The sequence below is a fragment of the Diadema setosum genome, chromosome 7 (assembly GCF_964275005.1).
Source record: "Diadema setosum chromosome 7, eeDiaSeto1, whole genome shotgun sequence".
Lineage (NCBI taxonomy): Eukaryota > Metazoa > Echinodermata > Echinoidea > Diadematoida > Diadematidae > Diadema > Diadema setosum.
This window is the reverse complement of record NC_092691.1, coordinates 15,704,787-15,726,787: the sequence shown is the minus strand read 5'-3', so window position 1 is coordinate 15,726,787 and position 22,001 is coordinate 15,704,787. Positions and strand designations below refer to the sequence as shown.

Genomic DNA, 22,001 nt, shown 5'->3' with positions numbered 1-22,001 from the left:
TTTCGAGATGTTACTTAATTCCGTATTTAGTGTATCAACCAGTGTTACAATGTCCTTGTGGGAATAAAAAACATTGGTGTCGTCTGCACATAAGATGAAGTTTAAACGAGGAGAGGAATTGATAATAATCATTAATGTAAATTAAAAAAGTAGGGGCCCGAGGATACATCCCTGAGGGACACCACATGACACGTTAGAATATATTGAGTGACTGGATTTAAATGCAACATATTGTTTTCGATGACTTAGATAACTTATGAACCACGACAGAGTAATCGCTCTCACGCCATAATCATATAATTTTTCAAATAAAATGTCATGATCGATAGTGTCAAAGGCTTTACAAAGATCCATAAAAACTCCAATTATGTGCTCCTTTTTAGTAAGCGCATCAATAATATTATCGACAGATTTAATTATAGCATAATCGGTAGAAAATCCTTTTCTAAAACCAAACTGATTCGCATTTAATATTTCATTTTCAATCATGAACGAGTAGAGACGCTTGTAAACTACTTTTTCTAGAATTTTCGATATTGCAGGTAACTCCCAAACTCTGGAATGATCTACCATTAGAAGTCCGGTAATCCCCAACAGTAGCAGTCTTCAAATCGCAACTCAAAACACATCTTTTCATTTAACTGTTCGTTATCATCAAGCGCATCAGAAGCTTTTGCAGCAGAAGAATATATGTCTATAGGTTTTGCGCTTTATAAATTGATATATTATTATTATTATTATCACAATGAAGATATTTTATATAGACGGTTTCGAGTAAGAATGGAATGTATAAGACCTTGAGTAATCCAGGGTTGCCGAGCTTTTTTCCTTCCATTTATTTTGGAAGTTAAAGGAATATGTTTATCATAATACTGTAATATTTTTTGTAAAAAAATTTCATAAGAATTAAAATCTTGGAGTTCAAAGACGTCATTCCATTGTTCTTCGAATAAATCTTGATTCAATGAATTAATATTTTGTGACTTTCATTTCTATGCATTTTCAAATATTGTTTGGGTTGGCGGTGTATTGCGGTTGTTACAGATTTATCATTAATCATAAAAATCGGTAGGTGATCGGATATATCTGAATAAAGAATGCCGTTCGTGCAGGTTTCAGTTATAAAGTTAGACAATATGTTATCTATCAATGTTTTGCTATTGGTGGTGTTGTTTATACTGGTGGGTTTATTGATGTGGGGATGCAGTGAGTTGGAAAGTAATATGTCATGGAAATGGGTGGGTTGTAATAAATCTATATTGTAATCTCCCATCAAAAAAAAATGACTTTCTCTCTCCAAGAATTTCGTTAGCACAATGGTCGAATTTATCAAAAAAAGATTGAATGTCATTTTGTGGAGGATGGTAAATGGTACCAATTATAATATTTTTTCATTATCATTTAAGATTTCAATCAACAATCTTTCTGCTCCCTGAATACTCAAATCAGTTCGAATTTTTAATTTAATTTGATTATTAACGTACATGGCAACCCCACCTCCTATGCCATGCTTTCTGTCATTACGAATAAAATTGTAATTTTCAATGTCAAATAGGTCCGGGGAATTGGTGTGCAACCATATTTCGGTAACTCCTATAACGGAAAATGGAAAATCATTGAGGGAACTTAAAAATAATTCCAACATTTCAAAATTTTTATTTAAGCTTCTTGAATTGAGATGGATTAAACTGAATTTAGCACAAATATGATTTGCCTTAGTGAAGGAAAATTGACTGTTAAATTCATTGATAGTGAAGTACTGGCTTGTGTGGTTCACTAGCTGTTGGTCATCTATTCCAAAATCAGAATCCATTCACAATGAGTGACATTACGTGATAGCAGCATATCATGGTGCAACGGGAAGTGCAGTGCACATCTTATACACAGGGTGTATACGATGAGGTGCATCGGTGCATCGGTGCGTAGTTGGGAAAGTGATGGGAATCAGCCAGTACGTGTGCGTGTGTGTGTCTGTGTCTGTGTCTGTCTGTCTGTCTGTCTGTGCATTAAAGATTGTCATATTATTTGAAAATGCTTCCGCACAAACACGCCCTTTCACAATAATTCTTTGTTCTTGTGTTCGCAAAGGCGTGACGTCTCTTTTGTTGAAATTGCAAGCAATTGCTTGTACAGAAGCAGAGGCATATTTTAAGCAATTGCTTGAGCTTGATCTTTAGTTTGGCAAGCTTGTGCTCCTGTTTGAAGCAATTGCTTGCAAGCAATTACTACCTCTTATGCATGCGACCCATTGCTTGTACCAACAACGGGAATTCACCAAAAGGAGAAGCGTATTAAGCAGAGGCAGACATGAACAGAGGTGACAAACGGAGGTCACGGAATGATATCTCCATTGTAATTTGCTCCTTACTTTTCGGGCAAGGTCCCATGTGACATGGTTGGACACCAACTGGCTTCGTCCTCTCCAAGCACCCTGAAGTGACTTGGCCTGACGTGGCGTCTATGCACATGACGGAGCGCTGCTGATCACCGTCCCCACATGATACGGAACACTGGAACCAAAGTGAAGTGACAAAGTCCAAACGTCAAAGGTTTGCAAAATACTCTTAACTGTATTTATCAATAAATTGTGAATTCACTACACAGAATTTCGGAATTTTACAAATTTTATTTGGTTCAAATATCAGCATCACTCAAAAGTACAAACAGCGGTTTGAAGTAGCATACACACATAATAAGAGTACCAAGACTGATACATGTACTTTGCAATTTGTTCTATTTCGCCTCAGCCTCAAAACGTCAGGCCTGAATAGTTACAAATACCTAGCTAATATGCATGGAAGATCATTTGAACACTTCATTGACTTCGAACAAAACCACATAACGAAAAATAAACAAGAAAATCTTGCTGTCACTCACTGGTCGCCAATCCAGAGTTGACCATTTCAGGGATGGCGTACGAAACTGTTGCCTTGGTTCGGAAGATTCCTCGGAAAACGATATCAAACTGTCATATTCATGTTCCCTTTCAGACTCAAGTAAAAGATCACTAATGAAAAAAGAATCCGAATGCACAACAGACTTGTCAACATTCGGGTGAAAATCTTCATCGGCATGGGGAAGGGAAAGGTCGTATGTAGTAATCCGAACGTTTACTTGGCCATCGGGCTCTCTTAGTGATTCGGCCTCGCTTGATCCACTTTGCTTTCTCGCGGCCTCCTTTTTCTCCCATTCGCCGAAATTGGATGGATAAAAGCTGGAAGACAGGTCACCTTCCGACTCGCTAGCACCAAGCGAAGCCGAGATTGAGGAGTTAGCACTCTCTAAGACACCATGGCTCTGGCTTGAAGCATACAATTCGCATTCCACATGAAAACACAGCTGCCTTTCGCCGGGTTGCTCTGCCTCGGAACACACCGATCCATTCGAACCAACACAAATTACTTGGCGCGTGGAAAAACCCTCTCCACAGCTAGCAGAGCACTACATTGGTAGGAAAAATAAAAGCAATTTTGGTTTTGGTTTGTGATTTCGCTGTTAACTGCAAAGTGATTTCATACGTGTATGTTATAACCGTGCACAAACACTGATATTTCAAATCCAATATTTTGTTTTCGTTTATGCACTTCCACTATTACTAATTAAAAAAAAAAACTGGGCCAGAGGGTGTTTCACACACAAAAAAAATACACTTCGTAAGCTCAACTTTGCGTTTCTCAGCTTAATCTTTGCTAAGATTCACTTATTTCATTCCAATACCAATGCACGCGAGTCTAAACATATGTAAATGATGTAAATAGGCGAAATCAAAAGTTCCGGTTTTTTTTTTCTGGTTTGATTTCATTTTGTCATTTCTTCACAAGATATCAAATGTTTAAGATACCACTGACAGCAAGTTGTGCAAATATATGCAAAAATTTGTGCATTCGTCGGGAACGACTGAGTGTGGTCGTCTGTGAAAGCTGCTCATTTTTCCGTTTAGTTCCAGTAAACAGCCCTAAATTGATGGGTGTCTGTCATCTGAGAGGAAAGAGAAAAATGAAATTCCTGCCAGAGAAGTGAGTTTATTCAAAACATGATACAAAGTTGTAGTTTTGTGTAAGCTTGATTCTGTGACTCGGAGACTCGTGAAATTGTAAATGAATGAAATTTAGGCCGTGTCTCGCGTGCGACGTATTCTTGGCTGAGCACCATGTCTGTCTAACACATCGCCGAACGCTCGGGGAACGGTAGTCTATGATTTTTTTCTTTCATGAAAGTACAATTTAAACTTTATATTTCGCATTATTAGTATGCTTGTTATTTTGTCTACTGTTTCTGTCAATGTTTACTATTTCACTTCATTTCAATAATTCATTATCCATATCATGGATATTTATTTATATATATATGACATATAAGACAGAAGAGAAGCATCATTTTACCGACATTGCAAAACATGGAACAAGTATCATATAACATAGGATCTTGACAACAGTGTTCAAACATTCAGCGTATTGATCTATCTTTATGTAGTCAATATAACAAAACTCATATGGGTGGTATATTTCCGTGTCTTGAGGGGACAATATGCAAAATCCTGCAAATCATTCTTTCGTACTCATCGGATGAAATGAAGTATATAAAAATTAAGTATTCTAACTCTGATGATATTCAATCTCCTCCAACTTCTCAATATAATGACATTAATCATAAGATGAATGTATCATCACCTACAAATCCACACCGTCTCTATAGCCTCATCTTTACAACCTTCAAAACCATCCTAAACCATACCACATTATCAATCAATCCAATCAAACAATTCAAAAAATCCAGTCATTGTCATAATCACAATATTTGTTATCCTACATACATTCAACAAAACCAATGTATCATTAACTACACAACCTTCAAAACCTTCCTGAACCATACATTATTAGGCCCTATTAATTAAATCAATCAATTCAATAAATCCAATCATTATCATTAACACAATAATTTGTTTTGCCCACATACTTTCGTAGAAAATACACAATACATTATTGTTTACTCTTCTGCATTTAAACATGAAATCACCTGAAGCCAGGATACCATTTTTAAGCCCCTCTAGTTGAGAGAGTAGTGAAATAATTCTGATTTTTAAGCATCTATTGCCCATTGTGACTGGCCCTTATTTCTATCTACCACATAGGCCTGTGAAAAGAAGCGTTCAATGAGACTTAGAGACAGTATTTACCACTGAGAATGTTCAGTACTCTGTTCCATCTTTGGTATTTGTAAACATCTTTTTAGACAAAGTGGATTTAATCCGACAATAATTCTCCACTAAATGACAAGCATCCCTAGGGTAATAGAATCCCATTTCAGGTTTTTGTTTTTGTTTTTGTAAATCTTCTTTACAAAAAAGATGGAGCTAATAGAGGGCAATAGTAAGGTAAGTTATTAATGTAGTTTTAATGTAGTTTTTTTCACATATTCAGCTCCTGCTTGAAACCCTTACAGTAGATATTCCCCAAACTTGGCACGTAGCGTATTTATCTGGTGATGTGACCTTAATTTGTTTAAATGAGCACCGCCCCAACCCCTAAGGTGGGAGGAGGTGGAGCTCCCCCCCCCCCCCCATCTCAGTCCCTTGAAAGGGGCCGAGACGAGGGGTTGCTGTCGTTTGGGTGGAATTAAGTATTTCAGGTATTTCTTGAAAACCTTACACATGACAAATGGAATATTTTAAGAAATTTTCTGTACAACCATCAGTGATAAAACGCAATAATTCCACACATTTAAGAAGGTAGGCCTACTTTGATGAAATTTCAAGTCTGCTTATAACGGGGTGGGGGGATGCCATCCTCTTAGCCCCCGCTTTGGGGAAGAGGAACAAATTGGACTTGTTGCCCCTTCGAACAAATGGGATTCTATAACGGATGAAAATCCGTCGTAGATTTTTCAAAAAGATGCTAAAAATGTGGAAAATCCTCCTCCTCCCCCTCATCCCCCCCCCCCCCCATGGGGCACCCCTGGATTCGCTAAAAGCAAACATATAATTTCAGACACTAATGTCTTCATAGCAATAACTTAGCTCTATCTTTTTCGGTTCGACAGAAGCAGAAAAAAAAATCCAGAGTTTAGGGACCCTGAGGCTGCAACTCCTCCCCCCCCCCCCCTTCGGTAGTGGGGGAGCATGGGGCTCATTTTAACAAATAAAGATCATACAACAGTAAACATGCTATCCGCCAAGTTCGGTGAAAATCCGTCAAAGATTTTTCAAGAAGAGAACTGATGCCGATAATGTGGAAAATCCCCCTGCTTGCTCTCATCCCCCCCCCCCATCAGTGCACCCCTGGATCCGCCAAAACCACATAATATTTTAGTCATTAATGTCTTCGTAGGCCTAACTTAGCTCTATCTTTGTCGGATCAACAGAAGAAGAAAAACAGTTCACGGTCTCTGTGGCTTCAAACCGGGGGGGGGGGAATGGGGCTCATTTTAACAAATTAAGATCATTATGCTATCTGCCAAGGTTGGAGAAAATCCGCCAGACATTTTTCAAGAAGTTGCTGAAATCATGGAAAATCCCCCTCCTCGCCCCCTACCCCCCCCCCCCCCAAAAAAAAAAAAAAATCCGGGCACCCCTGAATCCGCCATAAACATGCAATCTTAGTCATTAATGTCTTCATAGCACTTACTTGGCTCTATCTTTTTCAGTTCGACAGAAGAAGATTTAAAAATTCCAGAGTTTAGAGACTTTGAGGCTTCAACTCCCATCGACGGGGGGGGGGGGAATCTGGGGCTCATTTTAACAAATTGAGATCATATCACCATAAAGATGCTATCTACCAAGTTGGGGGAAAACCCCGTCGTCAGTTTTTCAGGAAAATGCTGAGAATGTGGAAAATCGCCATCCTCCCCCTCAACCCTCCCCCCCCCCCCCACCCCCGGTCATAGCACCACTGGATCTGCCATAATAAAACATGAAATTTCAGTAATTAATGTCTTCATAGCACTCACTTAGTCTTATCTTTTTCATTTTGACAGAAAAAGATATACAAATCCCAGAGTTTAGGAATTCCCCCCCCCTCTTTCTCGGCGATGGGGTGGGGGAGGGGGCTCATTTTTTCAAATGAAGATCATATCACCATGAACATGCTATCTGCCATGTTTGGTGAAAATCCGTATGGGATTTTTGGAGAGGATGCTGAAAATGTTCATCTGCCTCGGACTGTTTGATGATTATTATAGGTTTTCCAGGTCAATTTCATACTCTTGTCATTCAAATTTATTATATATATATATATATATATATATATATATATATATATATATATATATACTTATGTTAAAAGTAGGGCCTACTATGTTATAAGCTTGAAAATTATTGAACTTGTTTGGTATATGACCATCCTAAAGGGACCAGGGCCAGTGCTCGTTCGTTCGTTCGTATTTATTTTGCTTCTCAAATCAAATCAAATCAAAAATAAGTTACATCCATGTGACAAATTTAAGCCAAACATAACCAAATGACAAAGGAGCAACACAAACGTTTCTACATTACAATAGTATGCTTTAGAGGGAAAAGAAGATGTGAATGAGTGCTGTGCGAGTGCAATAGGTGAGTTGAATGTTTTTGTTATGGTCATTTTATGATATATGATTCTTCTTTAGTATATCAATATAATAATACTAATAAATTCAGACCAAAACATAAACTCATATCAAATATTATACTCTAAATATATTGAGTTAAGATATATTACTTTAAACTAGCTTTGAAAGAAAACAGAGTTGTTCGTGTTTGTAGGGAGTCGGGTAAAGCATTCCATGTATCAGGTCCGTGATGCCTCACTGACCTGTGACCTATAAGTGCTATCTCAGCATCTATCACAGCTAGTATTTGAAGCAATAGGGCAAAGTGAATTCCCGCTGGTGTGACCTCCATGACGGCTAGCAGTCAAATGAGGAAAATTCAAAGTCAGAGCCAAATGTATACCTTTCCATTTTCCTGGTATTGTCCGCATGTGCAACTTACGTTGTTCGGAAGACATCCTGATTGTCCGCGTTCATTCCTGGTGTAATCCTAGATGTTTCCGCGCTGCCCGGCTACGATTAGCATATTCCGAGGTATTTCGCGCACTTCCGGAGTGATTCTTAGGACACTCCTAGGAATGTCCGCAGTCAGTCCGCGGACAGTCCGTGGACATTCCTTGGAATGTCCCAGGACAAGCCGATTCGCACATTTCTTTTCCGTGTCTGACGCGGACAGGATGCCGAAATGACAGAACTTGCTTCCGCAACCCTTCCTGGGCTTGTCCGCGCCCTAGTGGACGTCCGCCCTTAATGTGCATTCAAATTCACACAGCGCACGCACGCGAGAATATTCGGGCATTCAAATTCAGAATCCGAGCGATCAATTTCATTTATGGGAGTTCGTTTTCGTTTTCGTGAAATTAAATTCACGCTTGGGCGTTCAATTTCCAAATGCGAGCATTCCATTTCCCACTCGTGCATTCAATTTCACGCGATAGTCACGTGGTAGTCCCAATGAGATTGTTTGGAGCGTTCAGTATCATTTTCAGACGATCAGGTTCCTACTTTGTGCAATAAATTTAACGAAGAAAATGTAGTAGACTTTTAAAGATAGGAGAAAGGGCATACACAACCAGTGAAGGTGTGCATAATGTATTCATGATTGTTTAAAGGTTTTACATTGTTCTCTGCTCATGTATTCTTGTTTTTCATCTCAATAAATGTTTAATTGTAAGGTAAAATCAGCAGTGCATTCAAACAACACAACGACAATTGCTGCCAACGCCCTAACACTAACCACATGACAATGCGTCAATTTAAAGACAAACTAACACAAAATGATCTCACATAGTCCTCCAAAAGTAAACCAATAAGATAGCAATAAACAAACAAAAAACAAACGTATATGTTCATGTTGTCAGTTTCAGTGTGGTCGAAATTGTGTTTTTTTTTTTCCCCGAAGGTGTCAACCAACCTTCACAATTGGGCGTTCAGTTTCCAAATACGGGCATTCCATTTCCTACTCGTGCATTCAAATCCACGCGATAGTCATGTGATAGTCCCGATGAACTTGTTTGGAGCATTCAATTTCATTTTCAGGCGATCAAGTTCCTACTTCGTGCAATCAATTTAACGAGGAAAATGGAGTAGACTTTGGAAAGGAAGGAGAAGGGCATACACAACCAGTGAAGGCTTGCATACAGTGTAATTATGATTTTGTAACGGTTCTACATTGTTATCTGTTTATGTATTCTTTGTGTTTCATCTCAGTGAATTTTAAATTGTAAGGTAATAGGGCATTTCATGAAGAATTTTGTCCGACAATCAGATGCAAAGATTTCAGTAGCTTGTAACAGTTTTTCAGACGAAATATCTGACAAAACGCTTCATGAAATGCCCTAGCAGTGCATCCAAACAACACAACGACAATGTAATCATTATTTCTTGATGCTGCATGTTGACAACGCCCCAACACTAAAACCACATAATGACAGCGCATCAATTCGAAGACAATGTGACACACAATGATCTCACATAGTCCGGCAAAATTAAACCAATATGAAAGCAATAAACAACGAACAAGACGTATACACTGTTAAAATTGTCAGCTTCAATGTAGTCGATATTGCTTTTTTTTTAACCCGAAGGTGTCAACCATCCTTCCGTATTATGCTCGTCTGTAAGCCTATATAGTGCCTAATGTTTGTTTGTTTGTTTGTTTCGTTTTTCCATGTAAGAAGATGGCTGGATAGCCCACATTCAGCCGCAATAGCTGGTCTTCCATGAGGTCCAGTTGGATGTAAGATGGGACCACTTCATCGAGTTAAACACCCTGCTTTTTGCGATGAATAAATGAAGTCGGATATTTTTACGTGCAAAAGTTGTGACTCTCTTACACACGGAACCTTCATGTTATGTCCTATCCGAGGAACATGTACCTGTATATTCCTTTTTCGTGAAGCCCGAGTTTAAATCTTCCAATGAACAGGTGGACCACAACTGCAAGCTAAATGATATTTAATATTTATATTGAATGTTAATATCTATTAATATATTCGGGTTTATGATGAAGATTATATTATAATCTTCATCATAAACCCGAATGTATCCAAATCTAAATGAAAAAGACACACGTACTCGGTCACAGACTAACTAAATTCAGGATTTCTTTCAAAGTGAATGTAGTTATTTGGAACATGGTTGCCTATTCATGAATTTGAATGACCGACAAGATTCCGTCGCCAGCTTGACATGAATTTGACAGCTCATTGCTGAAATGCGTGCTCCTCTTTTAAATTTGAATGCTCCGATAATGAATTTGAATGCTCTGTCTGTGAATTTGAATGCTCCGATAGTGAATTTGAATGCTCCGATCGTGAATTGGAATGACTGGATTTTGAATTTGATTGCTGATTCAGTGCTGTGAGAGTGGAATGCGTGAAATCGAATGATCAGAAAAGGAACTTGAATGACCAAAGTATGAAATTGACCGGGAAAAGCTATATTATTATATCTATTATATATATTATAATCCCGCGGTCGAGTTGTCCAGGAACCAAATGAAAATACATATCTCTTAAACGCATGTATATTACTGCGCTATTTTAGCGAAGACGGTTGGTCAGTCCTTCGAGTAAAGTTGCCAAACTGCTTTGATAACTTACTTTTCTATATGGGCATAATGACCGATGTATTATTTTGTCGGTTGATGTAGTTAGCGTTGGTTCATTAACCCTAAAAGGGCCGGGGGCGGATTCCGCCCCCCCCCCCTCGACGTTTCGCGCTATAATTCTGTAACGCGAGAAGGCCTCGTCGCGAGGCTTCTTGACTTTCTTCGTTCAAGTCTCGCGCAACTTTTGAGACCAAATTTGCAACGTCCGCGCATACTTTTGCGAAGCCACGCCCATTTTGGTAACGGAATGTCGCCCCAAAACGGGCACAATTTTGTGATTTTGTGTACATTTTCTATGGAAAACAATGCTCTGTCATGAACGGCATAAAAACCTGATTATTTTTACAAGTAATCACTTTCATTGATTAATTTTGTGCTAATTATGGTAGAAAAGTGGTCAGTGACAATTTCCAATGAAAAAACAAAGAAAAAAACAAAAGTTGAAAAACAAGGAAATACATAAGAAATTTTGAAAACAATAAAATACATAAGAATTGAAATGAGTTTTGGAAGTTTTTGTGATGTACAATTGTTGAATATGCTAAAACAGATTTACAGATCAAAAATTAGACTCTCAATGCTTTTAATTAGGCTAAAATATGACCTTGAGCTTAATTTGCATAATTAATTAATTAAAATTAGAAATTGATTGTTTCAAAAAACCTTATGACACAATCTTGTAGATTATGACGCGGGTCTCAAGCATGCAAAATTTCATCGCGATCGCACCTCCGATGGCCGAGATCTCGGGGGGGGGGGGGGCGGAATCCATCCCCCCCCCCCCCCCCCCCCCCCCCCCCCCCGTCTGAGCATAGCCAAAAAAGCCCGGCCCCTTTAGGGTTAATAGATTGAACGATGTTTGATGGGTCGAATGAGTCGGGGTTTTTTAATGATACAAACAAGCACGTACATGTATTCGTCGTGACTTCATTTACAGATCCCTAACATAGATAAAGATTAAAGAAAGTATATTCATTTGCATTGATAATTTTAGAAGACACCAAGACTTCTGTCAGGTGGATGGACTCCAGAGCACTACGCACGCTGTAACGTTAGAGGTGAATATTTTTCTTAATATTGTGTATAATATGGTAATGGAAGCAACAGGAATATCATACACGGCATACATGTGCGGTACTGGCTTTGCCTTTTCAGAAGTTTACTTTCCTGATGGTTTTGCTATCTTGAATTAGATTATTTTGTTACTGTTGTTGATATAAGATAGAGTTTGCCTGCGGTGGAAGTTTGACGGTAGCACATTGACAATATTGAATTCACGTGACATATTTGGTTGCAGGCGACAATTTCATTTCATTTCATTTCATTTTATTTTATTCTTCTCCTCTTTCCAACACAATCGTAATACCATGCATACAAATCTACATGTTTTTACAAATGAATTGCTTACTAACCAATGTTTAAACCATTAAGGTATTATCGGTTTTGATTCAGACAATATATTCTAATGTTCATATATTGAATGCAAATACACTTGCTATAAATCTCAGTGATATGTCACCGCATTATGTAAATATGAGTGTGTAAAATAACATTATGATTGATTCACCCCTTGTGTAATGTAGCTTAAGTGGGAAAGGGACACACGGACTGGCCGACTTCTGCGTCGGACAGTGTCAGCGTCGGCAGCAGCTCAAGCGTTTTTCATGTATCATGATAACGAGGACATGAAAGCCCTGCCTCGGAGCATTTTCCCGGATCAGTGCTAAGCAACTCTTTTTCATGAAGTAAAGTCCAAACATTTAGATGCTCAAGTTTCGAAAATTTAATGTCCCATTCTACTTAAAATAGAATTTGAAATAACGTTCATAGATTTAAAACCCTTAAACCCTTACTTCAATTTCTAAGCTAAGCATAATAAATGTAGTCTGTGGAGCTACATAATCGACCCCCCCCCCCGACATTTTTGACGATAATTTCAAAACGCGAAATATTTTTTAGCTCAAATGCCATGACTTTTTTCTTTCATATCTTGCACACATTTTGAGACCCTATTCCCTAGTGTTTCTAAGATAACCTCCGTTTTGGTTATCCTCATAATCTAGATAAAAAGCAACATTGCACAACGAAGAAAATAAAAAAAGACATACATTAGGAAAAAAACAAAAGACATTCAACAAACAATGGAATAGATAAGAAATTCATTTAGATACCAGAATTTTTTTTACGGAAACGAAAAACCCAAAGAGAAATGTGGATTGAGTGCAAACAGCAAGTAGAGCACATCAGTGAAAGTTTGAGGAAAATCGAACAATCGATGCAATAGCTATGAATTTCAAGAGTTTTGGTGTTGGAACCACTGGATCACGAGACTACTTGAGTTTATGACATCATGTATGGACAATATAAGAAAATATAATGAAAATTCAACATGGTTTCACTTTTCTAGCGTAAGGAAAGAGCACTTCATTGACAGCCTTCATAAAGCAAGGGCAATAATTACCACCCTTAACATTTGTAGGCATCGAGTTGTTGGAACGTGTAATTTTTATGAAAAATGATTTTTTTTTTTTGGATGGAATTCTCTTTATATTGTTGTCCACACATAACGTCATGAACTCTAGCTGTCTCCTTATCCTGTCATTGCAATAACAAAACTTTGAATTCATATCTTTTGCTTCGATTGTCCCATTTTCCTCAAACTTTCAGTGATGTGCTCTTCTAATGTTGCTGCTTTCACTCAATCCACATTGCTGTTTGGGTTTCCTTCAATAATACCACAAAAGATATTGAAAGAAAAAAAATAGCCCATTTGAAGCATTATCTAGGGATCTAGAATTTAAAATCTGATGCACAACAAAGCATAATGCATAATAATTAAAATAATTAGCATACTTAGAGAAAACGACAACATAATGGGGAAAAATTATTAATTCTTGGATATTAAGTGATGAACAACATACGAGCCGATTTTTGCCACAATATTTGCCTCGATGGCGGAGATCTTTGGGGCCAAATAGGAGCGCTCCCCCCCCCCCCCATATGCAATTTCCAAATAGTCCGGGCCAATATGGTTACGATCATTGCTGTGGGACGTGGCAAATTTATTTAACTTTCCTGGGAATAGTAAAATAATTGTAAGTATTAGAATATCATTTTTTTTAAAGAATTCAGGGGACTTTTGATTTGCGATTTTGTAGAAAAAAAAATTGAACTTTCCTGCTATCAGAGTAATTATCCCTAATGAAAAAAAAAAATGACACTAGGATAAAGGGCTTTAAAAAAGTTGAAAATTTAAATGACCAAAATCATGAAAGGTAGCCGGCTAGCCAAGTTCAAACATGACTAATTTAAAAATGGGCAAAATCTCAAGTTACTAGTCTGTGTGGCTACCCAAAACATTATGAATTTGACAGTGAAAAAGTTGTTACTTTTTCATATTTTTCTTGGTTTCGATGTGAAAATGTAAAGCTTGATACTTCCAAAAACATGTCGAAATCGATTCGAACAGGATTTATAGTCAAGTCAAAATACGACCAAAAAAATAGGTTAACTCACAGCTAATTGAAACAAAACCGATTCCACTTGCATTTAACTTGGGAGAACTACAGTATTAAAATAACATATCAAAAGTTCCGTAACAAAAATTTGAGTGGCAGATCAGTGCCTCATTTGCATAGATTAAAAATGGCCGCCATGCAACTTATCTATGCCTATATATTGGAACACGGAAAGTAAATTCTGCTGTCTAAACTTCATAACATCAATTTTGGGCTCTCGCTTAAACTACTGGTAAACTACTAGCTAAGATCATGCAGGAACACTGTCTGTTATTTCATTTATCATCGTTTAGTATAGGAGCACTACGTCTTAGATTATCGCTACGGAACATTGGGTGCCATTCTAGTAAAGAACTATTCTTTTGGATACAAAACTGTCAACTCTTGTTAGTGGATTTGGCAAGATGCCTCAACATGGGCCAAAATGTTCACAGCGGAAAACCTCATGGGATGTAGCATCGGCCAGCGCTCCTCCGGCACCGACAAGAGCAAGGAGGGTTGCTCGGAATGCTCCCATAACCCAATACACGCCGGCAAGGAACGACTACTTCCCCTCCACGGTTCCAGTGACCTCACGATTGGTGGTGTCGGCGGCCCGAAGTCTAGCAGACGAACATTATTAATAGTACCAGCCGGGGCCCAAGCGCAAGTACCGCTGTTAGGCAGTTGTACTTCAGGGAGCAGACCGAGGACCGTGCTATGGGGCAGGCGGCTGGGAGAGCTCATGTGACAGCCCGATCCGAGCAGGACATGACTGACGCGGCCGGTGATAACGGTGAGTATCGAAATGAAGGGCTACAACACGTATATAGTTCCTTGGCCTACAGCAGCCGTGCATAATACTAATGAAATGCCTGTGGTTGAGGGCGAGGTACAGGGTCAGTTGTTAGACATTGGATTCCCGAAGCCTTCCCTGATGGCCCACCTAGGGATGAGCTAGGTACAACGGTCCCCATAATTATATCAATCAAAGGAAAGATATGGAAGGGCGAGTTTGTAATTTTTGGTTGTTTATTCAAGAATGCCTCGATTCAAAATGATCAATCCCCTAAGGGTTTGATATATTCGGGCTCTACACTACAAATATAGCCGCAGCGCAAATTCCCGCGAGTTACCTCTAATATAGACTTAGATAATAGAGCAGTGGACTAGTGGTGCTTTTCTTATCTACGCTTCCGTGTATACCGAGAGACACGACGTTACCCGGGCAAGGGAGTTATTCAAGTATGTGGACGTCGTCGGTATAGTAGCGGGTTTCGATTCACAGGCAATCAGGCGAATGTGGGGCACTGGGTCACAGATATACATAAACGTTACATTTGCATAAATTTGGTAGGGGCAGAATAGATTTACGTTGGGATAATTATTAGTAATATAATAATAGTGGATATGTGCATTGTTAAATTGGTATTTATAGTTTTATGTTTCTTAACAAAGGGCTTGTTCAATAAAGTTCAGTTTATATAAACTTTTTGTGAATTAATATGTTGTTAGATTATAAAGCAGTTCATATATGATTACCTCAGCTTAGTAAGGTTAACCCAGCTTAGTAATGGTTAATCATGTTAAAAAGTAAGGAGTATTTCATTATATACAAATGTTGGTGCACCTGGTGCAGATATTTGGTTGAGCTAGACGCTGCCGGGGAGATATTTTTCTTTGTTTTACAGGCAGGCGAGTCCGGCGTACGATCTTGGTAGTTGGGGACTCAATAGCGTACGGGACCGGGAGATTCGCCAGTCAAGAGGGAGTCCAAGGAAGGAGGCAACGAGCTCTAGTCCAATGCAATGGAGGGGATATAGGGGGCTTCGCCTCGGCCAGGTTCACAGCTGGCTGGAATCGATTCTTTCGTCTCCGCACTTTTGCAACTTTGTGACACGTCATCATTCACGCGGGTACAAACGACATCGGGCTTTTCCGAAGAAGGCACTGATCTGATGGAGCTGGTCTCAGAGACAATGAGCAAAGTGCAGCAACTTCTTCCAGAAGAAATGTTTGTTTGGTCGGAAATCCTGCCAAGGAGGGCATATGTCCATTTTGCGGATTCCGACCAGAGTCGGGCTGATAGGGTTCGCCTGGCTATGAACAAGCGAGCACGCGCATGGTGTCGGCAAAAAGGGGCTCCTGTTATTACGCATCAAGCCATCTGACATCATGGCGCCACTCTTTACCGTCAGGACGGCATATACACTTATCCGATGTTGGCATAGAGTTATGGTTAAAAGACCTCAGAAGCGGGATAGGCAACATGATATGAGCTAGGTGTGATTTGTTTCTGTTTTTCTATGTGCCAGTTGTCTCTTTCAATCGCAATAACGTGGGTACACCGGTATGTACCACAAATGTTATTGATACAGGTATGTATTTTGATTTAGGTAAAACCTATAACATTGGTTATATAAGCTAGGAGTGATCCGTTTTTGTTGCCTTTTGCCCACTCATGATGAAGTGGGCACATCGATATGTACCGCGAGGTTTGATTGATACATGTATGACTGGACTCCAAGGTTCATAAGGGTCATGGAAAACCTGGAAAGTCATGGAATTTGACCTAGTCTTTTTTCCAGGCCTTGAAAGTCATGTAAAACTGATATTTCCATCAAAAGGTCATGGAAAGTTATGGAATTGTAAAATTATAGAAGCTTATCTGTTGTCTGTGTAAGATGTGTTTGTATTCTCTTTGCTTCGTTTTGATTTGATATCGAATTTTCAGTCTAATGTGCAAAAAAAAAATGAATAAAAGTCATGGAAAGGTCATTGCATTCTGGCTAGAAAGGTCATGGAAAGTCATGGACTTCAATTTATGAGAAAGAGTATGACCCCTGTGTAACTCAGATTTTGTAAAACCAATAACAGCTGTGTTTAAGTTATTAAAATAGACACTGGATAATGATGGTAATGAAAGTGGTTTACTACAGCAGTCATATAATACATTTACTAGGGTGTAAAGTATCTCTTGTTTCGATAAGGGCTTTCTAGACTCATGTAGTGTATAATATATATATATATATATATAACACAAATAATAAACTAGACTTGGAATTTGTCAACACTGTCAAATTAGGTGATCCGATCTATATGGCAATCAATGACTTGAGTCCTGATTCCAATAGGCATGACCATACAGGTTTCATCTGTGTTTAGGGACATTGGCCGTGTGATGTTTGGATTCTCATTAAGAAAAGGGAGTCAGACCTGCCATATCTTTGGTACCGAATTCCGTATACCATGTATACACTAACGAAGATACAGAATGAAGAATATTTTTTTACCTTTGACCCCACTTTGCACACCCAAGATGGCATCTAAGCAAAAAGTGGTTATTTTGTGAAATGATCCTTGTAACATCGATTTTGCGTGTGCAAAATATGGGGAAGATAGGACATGTATTCACCAAGATACGGATGAACCATTTGTGACCTTTGACCCTAATTTACCAACACAAGATGGTGTCCGATCAAGTAGTTGTTATGTTATGAAATAATGTACGTGACATGCACTAAACATTTGTAAAATATGGCAGCTATAGCGCTTGTTTTTCTTGAGTTATTGCAAACAAGGTTGCATAAAGAAATAAATATCCCAATACATCGAAGCTAAGCTTTAATTTCAACCAAGTTTTTCGATGTGATCCCGACATTTGATAAAAAAAATAGAAGCACATTTACCATAGCCCAAAGTCTCAGCTACAACATAACATTAAAATCTGGGAGAAATTCACTGAAGGGTAAGTGAGCCATGCTCGATAAAGACAGTCGTGTCAATTTTCATTTCCAGAAAAACTGCACCCCCATAGAGATAAAAACATAAACTGGTCAAATTTGACAAGGTTACTTTTAATCCTTTTTACGAGGTGATGCCGTCATCCAATCAAAATTTTGATGATATATTTATGAAAGAGCATTTCATAAGCTACAACATACTGAAATCTGGGTGAAAATCGGCAAAGGATAAGTGAGAAACGCTCGAGTAAACTTGAAATTTATGACGTCATTTTGAAAATTTACTTTTTTTATTAACAAATTTTATATCTTTCAATCACTTTTTTCAGCTTCGTCAACCCATGACATGACCAACTCATCAGCTTTCAGAATATGTAAAGAAAAACGGGGGTCACTGTCCATCCTGACGAGTAAAATCGGATTTAAAATTGGCGGTTTTTTGGCACAGTTGCACTGTATATCACCATTAACGCGCGCGCGGAATTTTGACGGGCCCGTATGACGTCATATTGAGTCGGATTGATTTGAAGTTTGGTAGAAATATTCCTTGACATTTCAGACATCCGATCCGTGTGAAAAAATGGGAAATTTCAATTGCATACGAGCTTTGAGTGCGTATGCGCGTGGCGTACGCGTCCGTCCATTTTTTTTCTTCACTTTAAAAAAAAAAAAGATGATCTGAAACGTGTGCAAAAACATTTTGAGCTCGATTGGAGCATGTAAATATTTCAACGCGCACGTACGCGCCCGTTTTAAGGGTAGAGATATTTTGGTGATGATCAATTGACCCTTGCAAATTCTATGTGACCTTGTAGTTTTGACTCCATAATAATTGTATTATTGCAACTACTCTGGGTTTGCCGCCTTAGACGGCCCCTCTACTTTTTGTATAAACTATATGATCCACCACCAGGTCTTCCAAATCAATGGGTTACAAATTACTTCCGTCAAGAAAACAAGGCCCCTCCCCATTTTAAGAAAAGAAGCGCAACTTTACCTCGGACCAATCACCGGCGACCCAGATGCCAGTAGCTGGTTCACAGCGAGGAAGGTCTTCGCATGCAGATTTTGTTGCGGGTTTTTCTTGGCCCTCTTGCATGCAATCCGAGTCGTGTAGCACGCCGTGTTCTCCGTTCATCATACCCCGAATGCAGAACACTGACCTCTGTCTCGTCCCTTCCGTACCACAGCTCACGGAACAATGCTGCCAAGGACCTACCCACCAGCTGGGAGATATCAAAAGGGAGAAGCGAAAGTTGTCTATGTGTTTTTTAACTGTCTGTTTCTCGTTTTGCCACCGTCATTTTTCTTTCCTTAACACTTCCCATTACCACAGCCCTCAGCTCTCTGCATATGACACAGGATACAAAGCGCGTGACCGCATGGGCATCAAGAAGAGCTGATAATTTTTTTTTTTTTTGAGGACGCACGCACGCTATGGAGAAGGCAACGCAAGGCGGTTTGATGTGAGGGCCGATTAATTTCACATTTTTTCCGGATCTTACTATTTTGATATTGCTCCATTACCAGTATTATTATGAGCAAAGTGAGTAAATCTACAGGAACTAAAAGGGAGCCGTATTTGTTGAGAAACAGGAAAACTAAACACCCAACTACTTTTGATACCTCACAAGTGGACGCTACACTACCTACTCTACAGGCCTCTGCTGGTGCCACGTCGGGCAATCAAACGGGAGAGACATCTTCTACAATAGGCCCACTTCACATCACGCCCGGGTGCACAACACATCCCACGCATTGCTCATTAACTTCAGCGAAGGACAAGATGGCGCCCCCGACTACGGATACTGATCCGGTAAGCCATTCTAACTTTGTTAAAACAACTGAAAAAATTCTGGAAAAATTAGATGCGCTTAATGCTAATGTGACAGCGATTCGCACTGAAGTCTCTGAAATGCGGGCAGAAATGTCGGATTTACAAGCCGCAGTTGCAGATTCTAGTGCAAGACTCACTGCGATTGAAGACGATGTTTTGCCTAAGATGCAAAAAAAGAACGAAAATCTCGAAAATGAATTGAAGCAAATGATAATGGCTATGGAAATACATGACCGAAAAATGAATCTGTTGATATATGGAGTGGAGAAAAAGAAAGATGAAAGAGTTGTAGAAGTTGTGAGAAACATAATTCAGAAGTTGGGTTTCTCGAAGGAGGAGGCGCAGAGTATGTTCATTGCTAACGCACACCGGCTCCCACGACGTGTTATACCCGGAAATGAGCAGAGTAGGCGTGGTCACGATCCAATCATTGTACGGTTTGGCGCCATGTTGGATAGAGATGCCGTCTTAAATACATACCTACGAGCGCAAGTACGTCCGATGACCTCTGAAGGTCAAACTGGTGTCCGTCACGCTGTCCGCATTGTGACCGACTTACCTGCACCACTGAAGAGGAAGCGTTTCTTACTCGAGCAAAAAGCGTATCAGATGAGAAAAGATGAGAACAAATCTACAAGAATCAAGTTGAATGGTGTAAATCTGCATCTAGAGTGTAGGGAGAAGGGATCTTCGTCGGCATGGCGTATTGTCACTGATTGAGTAATCTAAAGCTTCTACAGTTGGTTGAATCAAAAATGTAAAGCTTTGAATCTACACGTCACCAGTCCCGAAGTTGATTATTATATAACGCCTTTTTTTTTTTTTTTTTAATTCCGGTGGTCGAGTCTACAGTATGTTATCTTATCACAGAGTTGATGTGTTAAAACCCTTACGCGATCATCGCCTTTTGCCCGTGATCGAGAAAGATGCAAATGTGCATATTGATCAAGCGAATGTATGAATCGTGTCTCTTTATGATCTGTTGTCATATGGTTGTTGATACATACATACACCATAAGATTCTCTCCAGTGAATTTTTTAATGAAAAAAAAAATATAATTGAGTGTTAATATTTGTTAACCATTATATTGTTAGAAAATCATAGAGGTAAAAAAGAAGACATAATCGAAATGTAATGAAAAAAAAAAATTGATACCGAGATCTCTCAGAAACTGTTAAAACTTTCATTTACGGATTTGAAAAAAAAAAAAAAAAGAGAGACTGTTCAGCAGAGATAATAGATATTTGACTATTATACATCCAATAGGAGAGAGAAAAAAAAAGGAAGGAAAAATACTTTCGACAAAGAAAAATGTTTTGGGTTTTGTTAAACGAGTTTGTTGGATTGGACAAAAGTTTATTGTTTTTTAATGATACAAATCAGTTCCTATGATACTACCTGTATAAGGACATAATTGTATGGCGTTTTGTATAGTTGAGTTTCCAAATGTAGTAATTCAAGACGGAGTAATTTTTTTTTTGTGTGTGTGTGTGTGTGTGTGTGTTTTCTAAACAAGAAACAGCCAAAAGTGGGAAAGCACCACTAAACCATTTTATCGTAAAACTTATAGCTAGTTTGTAATCACAGAATTGAAATTAAAGAATATTTTTCAGATTGGTTCAATGTGTGAAATAACTATGTCATGACCACAGAAAAGTGCGACCTAAATAGGTTTAGTAAAGTCAGGGTTATCACTATATGCAGTGAAAAGAGTATCTATCTTAAGCGAGGTCATAACCTACGCGACATGTTGGTTGTTTGTTTGTGTTTTTTTTTTTCACAATGTTTATCATTAATGCCTGAGCACTTGTTCTGAATTTTTCAAAAGTGCATATAACGAATTCTATATATGTATATGAATAATTCTAATGTACACTTCTTGGAAGTGCTTCTACTGGGTCCAAGATTAGAAATATGGTGAGAAAAAAAAAATAGAACAAATCTACAAAATCAAGTTAAATGGTGTAAATCTGCATCTAGAGTGCAGAGGGAGAAGGGATCTCCGTAAGCATGGTGTATTGTTATTGATTGAATGATCTAAATCTTCTTCATTTGGATGAATCAAAATGGAAAGCTTTGAATCTTGATCTCACTTGAAGTGAATTATAAGACGCCTTATTTTGGACTTTTTTTTGTGTGGCGATTTTTATATCCGTGATATTTTATCACCGTTTGATGTGCAAAAATCCTCACACGATCTTTGTTTTTTATATATCTCGTTTGTAAAAAGAAAAAAAAGAGAGAGAGAGAGAGAGAGAGAAAAAGAGCTTAAATCACGCGAAATGAAATG

The 22,001-nt window shown here is 38.6% G+C and overlaps 1 protein-coding gene across 1 annotated transcript in view; it reads right to left on the bottom strand.

The window, feature by feature from the left end:
* Positions 1–22,001, bottom strand: part of LOC140231077 (A disintegrin and metalloproteinase with thrombospondin motifs 7-like) — a 94,382-nt gene that overhangs the window by 3,471 nt on the left and 68,910 nt on the right. Inside the window, exons 12-14 of the mRNA XM_072311228.1 lie at positions 18,871–19,099; positions 2,878–3,441; positions 2,369–2,510 (exon numbers count right to left, since the gene is read on the bottom strand). Of these exons, the coding sequence (XP_072167329.1) occupies positions 2,369–2,510; positions 2,878–3,441; positions 18,871–19,099 (935 nt within the window). The remainder of the gene's footprint in view (positions 1–2,368; positions 2,511–2,877; positions 3,442–18,870; positions 19,100–22,001) is intronic.